Here is a 5,490-nt window from a genome sequence, read left to right as displayed (position 1 = left end):
AAGTGATAAATGTTGTGTTTCTGCTGCCTCTACTAGTGGGGGCTTACTGAAGAAACATTCATAGAGCTCTCAGTTCTTAAGCCACCCCCTTAGTGGTGATTTCAGGCAGGAAGAATTTGATCATTTATTACAAATGAATAACCAAAAAAAACAGAGCCCTGGACGATATACAAATATATTCTGAATTTAATCAGAACAAAAAGTGGCACCTATTTAAAAAAATAAATAAATATAAACAAATTATATGTACACTTAAAAAGAGAATACATTTTTAAAGGAAATTTTCAACTTGTGTATGTAAGAAGGAATTGAGATATGGTCGGTAGTAGTTGTGTTAAATTATAAACTAGGAGTATAAATAGTTAAAAATATATATATTAACACTGGGATGTAGAAACCCTGGGGGGGAAAGAGGCCTCTAAGGACTCAGATTTGATATATCTACAACCATGACTCTGTCCTCTCTTTATTGAAGAATATAGCAGGTATAAGGTAGGTGCTACATTATCAATTCAGGCTACAATGGGCAGGTAGGGCCTTCATCAACACCTCAATCGCTCTATTGCAATATGTATTATATTTAATGGCACATACTTCTGAGCAAAGTATGTTATTTTGCAGTCAGACAAACAACTTTATTGTAGCTATTAATACATTGAGATGGATATGCTCACCTCTTTGCAAATTAGTTGGATTCAGTACATTTACTGAGATCCATTGTACTGAAGAATATATTTGATTTGATTTTAGGGAGTCTGTTTTGTGCTCTGGTATGTGGTACTGTCATATCTCCCAACATTCAAAGACTGTATAGGGACAGCTCTTGCAGGGCGCGCAGCATGCCCAATTTTTTTTTTATATCAAACCGTGCTTCTTACCCCACTAAATATCTGTCCATACCTACTAAGTCTCCTTTGTGCCACACACAGTAATAGTACCCCAACTATGTGTAACAAACAGTAATAGTGCTCATCTGGGCACCACACATTTTCATAGTGTCTTCTTTAGTGTTACACACAGTAAGGCCTTATTCACACGAACGTGTTATATGTCCGTGATACACGCGTGATTTTCACACTCGTCGCACGGACCTATGTTAGTGAATGGGGCCGTTCAGACTGTCAGTGATTTTCACATAGCGTATGTGCGCTGCGTAAAACTCATGACATGTCCTATACTTGCTCGTGTTTCGCGCAGCACGCACCCATTGAAGTCAATGGGTGAGTGCAAATCGCGCACGGCACACGGAAGCACTTCCGGGTGCCGCGCGTGATTCACGCTACAGTAGTAAAATAAATGAATGAAAACAGAAAAGCACCTCGTGCTTTTCTGTTTGTAAACATAAAAATAGAGTGTCATAATGATGCCGGCTGTGCGAAAATCACGCAGCCACGCACCATATGCTGATGCTACACGGACCTTTTGCGCACACAAAATGCAGCGTTTTTTGCGCGCGCAAAACGGACCCTCCATGTGAATAAGGCCTAATAGTGTATGCATATTTGTTTTCTCTGAGGAGATCCCTTACACTAATGAGACTTGAGACTTTGTCAATACAATACATTTTATTTCAGTTATAATGTATATTCAAAAATCTTTCTCTTCTGTTTTTGTTTAAGGCCAGGTTCACACAGGGCAGTTTTTTTTTGAAGGGGGGGGGATATATAGCAAAAGTCGAGAGTGGATCCTAAAGAGAGGAAAAGTATAAAGTAAAAAACGCATACAGGTATGTCTGTTTTTTGTATTCACTTAAAAAAAGAAAAATATTTGACATTTCATTGAGACATACCAGAAAATGCCATTGGGGCTGTAAGCTTGAACACTGAGCAGCACTCAAAACAGAGGAGGCAGTTCACTTGGGGGAATGTTCACACAGGCAGGATAGGCTGCAGATTTTCTGCAACAGAAAATCTGCAGTGGAATTTCAAAAAAAATACAGGTAATTCAATCACAGATATATGCAGCGTTTTTTCCACAGAGGTTTTACCTGCGAGATTTAGTGTCGAGCATTATAGCAAACTTCATATGCACCTGTGGATTTCCATTGGCTTTTACTGCGTTTCCGCTGCGCAAACGCTGTACAAACCGCAACAAAACTCTTTTGTTGCTGAATTTATGCTCCCCATTGAAATCTATGGGCTAAACACGCAGCACCTCAAAACAGAACCCGCAGAATGAATTGACATGCGGCAGAATTGAAACTTGCACCATAAAACAATTCCCGCATGACTTTTCTGTGTTTTCTTCCGCAGCGTGTGGCTAAATCTCATTCACTTTACTGCTACTGTAAATGCTGCGGAATTTCTGCAGCCTTTACTCTGTGTGGGAACCCAGCCTAATAATGTGTCAAACTCCTTTCTCTGAATGTCACAATGAGTTCTAAAGCTGAGTGCCCATGTCACAGCTTTCTTGTGAATTTTCCGTGCATTTTCCACACTGAAAATCTGCGAGATTCACAGTACAATGCCTGTGGATGGGGTTTTTAAAACACCATTTACATGCAGCTGAAAAAATCTGAGCGTAATTCAGGGCATGCTGCGGATTTCCAAATCAATTCTGTTGCGTAATTCAACCGCTGATTTAACCCTTTGCAATGCTAAGGTTGAAATCCACTGCAAAATCTGCATGTAAGACATGCTGATTTTGCCATGGATTTTCAGGGGAATCTGCAGTGAAAAATATCTGTGATGTGTGAACTGTTCACACTAGGGTCAGCTATGTTGGATTCGTTTGATTTATAATGGGGCCTGATAGGGTTCCATCTGGGCAAAAATTGTGTTGCAGACCACGTTAAACTTGCCATAAAAATACCGGATACCCTGGTGGAAACGGAGTCTTATTAGGAAGTGACCCATTATCACCTTATCACACATGCACTTCACAGCAATATTGAAATGAGTAACGCTTCTGATCCTGAGAACAAAACTGACTACAAATTCCCTTTCTTCCCAACAGGGCCGCTATCGGGGCATCAGGGGCCCGGACATAAAGACAAAAAAAAGAGCTCACTGTTGCCGCATGCTACTTTAGAACTCTGTGAGCAGGGTATCAGTGGTAGTTACTTTGGAGAAAGGAATGGGCTCCGGCGCATACAAGCTCCTGAAGTCTGAATTATTTTGGGATCTAGTCTGGATTAATTTTGGGGTATGTGGTCTTAATTAATTTAGGGGTCTGGTCCAGGGTCTGAAATAATTTAGGGGTCTGGATTAATTTAGGGGTCGGTTCTGGGGTCCGAATTAATTTAGGGGTCTGTGGTCTGAATTAATTTAGGGGTCTGGGGTCTGAATTAATTAGGGTCTGAATTAATTGAGGTACGGTCTGCGGTCTGAATTAATTTAGGGCTCTGGTGTCTGAATCAGTTTAGGGATTTATCTATGAGGCAAGGTTGGAAATACAGTAACTTTCAAATCTGAATATACAAAATTTTTGTATAAGTGTAAGGATATATATCTTTTGCAATGCGTTTTAGCTATTATTATTTGAAAGTGAGCGGGTATTAGGGAGTGGCATTTACTGCAATTACCTAATAAGGTATTACCCAAATCGCCCTCTTTTTCAACAAGACAATTCAGGTTATCTGTTAATTTTGTATTCTGTCTCTTGAAAGAAGAGAAGACAATCGTGATATGCTGACGGGCCGGCCATCATAACATAACAGGTTTTTTTTTAAAATTAAGTATGGTTTTCCTAATAGGGTTGTATAAACCGGAAAATAAAAAAACCAAAGAATGGAGCTGAGCTGCAATACCGGACACAGCCCATGGACAAGAGTGGCGCAGTTTCTGGTAGCAATGTTCTATAGTCTCATACAACCCCTTTAAGGGTGAAATATTTTTTCAAAAATGTAATAATATATCTTTCTTCCTTACAGGAATATTTTACATGGCAAAGTGGAATAGCACACATTTTCAGGAATTTATTCTTCTAGGTCTGACAGATAATCCTAAACTTGAGATTATACTCTTTGTCCTCTTCTTTATCTTCTACATTATCACTATCACTGGTAACCTAGGCATCATATTGGCTGTCAGGGCAGATTCTCGGCTTCACACCCCCATGTATTTTTTTCTCAACAATCTGTCATTCTTAGATCTGTGCTATGCCACCATAATCACCCCAAAAACATTGGTGAATTTTATGTCAAAGTCAAAAGCCATTGGTTACAAAGAATGCGCTGTACAGATGTATTTCTTTGCTGCTTCAGTGACCACTGAATGCTTCTTACTGGGCGTCATGGCCTATGATCGCTATGTGGCAATATGTAACCCACTTCTATACTCCATTGTAATGAGTAAAAAGATTTGTGTACAGCTTGTGGCTGGCGCATACACTCTGGGATACCTCAACTCAATGCTACATACCATCACCACTTTCCGACTACCATTCTGTAAAACCAACAAGATTAATCATTTCTTCTGTGATGTTCCTCCTCTGCTAAAACTGTCCTGCACCAAGACCACCATGAATGAAATATTGATGTTTATATTTGGTGGTTTTGCCGAAACAAGCTCCCTCACCACCATTATAGTCTCTTACACCTACATTATAACCAGCATACTTAGAATTCGCTCAGCCGAGGGAAGGGAGAAAGCATTTTCTACCTGTGCCTCTCACTTTACGGCTGTCACCATATTTTACAGCACCATTCTGTTCATGTACTTGAGGCCTACATCTACTTATTCCATGAGCCAGGACAGAGTTGCATCTGTGTTCTATAGTGTTATTATACCTATGTTAAACCCACTCATTTATAGTTTGAGGAACAATGAAGTGGCACAAGCCTTAAAGAAGATTAAGACAAAATATTGTTGTAAAGGCAAATAAAAGATCATTCATTTGTAGTCTGTATTAGCCAGAAGTTTAAATGTATAATTTGCACCTTTAATGTATTTTTGTTTTAATAAAAGGGATTGTAATAATAATAATAATAATAATAATAATAATAATAATGTTTGATCTATTTTTTTTTTTAAATCTGTTTTTGTTTATTACAAAAAGCTAATTCTCATTATTTAATATTTTTGTTTGAAATTATACCAAAAAAACTGAATTTACTATAAGATTACTGCAAATGTCAATAGAAAATGCCTGTGTATGGTTACATACCCAGACAGTTACATACCGTATTTTTCAGGACTGTAAGACACAGTTTTTTTTTTTCTTTATCAACAATTTTTATTAGAATATAAAACAGCAAATAAGACATCATACGATATTTCAAAACTTTGCACGCAGTGCAATAAAGTCAAGGTGTACAAATTTTCAAGTACATAAAATCAAAGGAATGAGGTATTCTCCCAAACATAAAAAAAATAAATAAGAAAAGCGGAAATAATAACATCCAATGGCAAATAAGAGCACAATATCCATATTCGAAAGTAGTGCAATATGTAGGGAAACCAGTCCCAAAAAACAAGTAAGAATGAAAATTTTTAAGTGTTAATTCTAACACAGAATGAAACAAACACAAGACAACAGAAGGAAGCACAA

At 38.0% G+C, this 5,490-nt stretch overlaps 1 protein-coding gene across 1 annotated transcript; it reads left to right on the top strand.

Annotated features, from left to right (window-relative positions):
- The first annotated feature begins 3,882 nt into the window (after positions 1-3,882).
- Positions 3,883-4,824, top strand: LOC142740714 (olfactory receptor 5G9-like). Its single transcript, XM_075850128.1, has one exon. It carries the CDS (start codon positions 3,883-3,885, stop codon positions 4,822-4,824), a length of 942 nt encoding a protein of 313 aa, XP_075706243.1.
- Positions 4,825-5,490: the final 666 nt, after the last annotated feature.

The sequence above is a fragment of the Rhinoderma darwinii genome, chromosome 2 (genome assembly GCF_050947455.1).
Source record: "Rhinoderma darwinii isolate aRhiDar2 chromosome 2, aRhiDar2.hap1, whole genome shotgun sequence".
Taxonomy (NCBI): Eukaryota; Metazoa; Chordata; class Amphibia; order Anura; family Rhinodermatidae; genus Rhinoderma; species Rhinoderma darwinii.
Note: the sequence above shows the minus strand (reverse complement) of the source record. Positions and strands in the feature narration are given on the sequence as shown.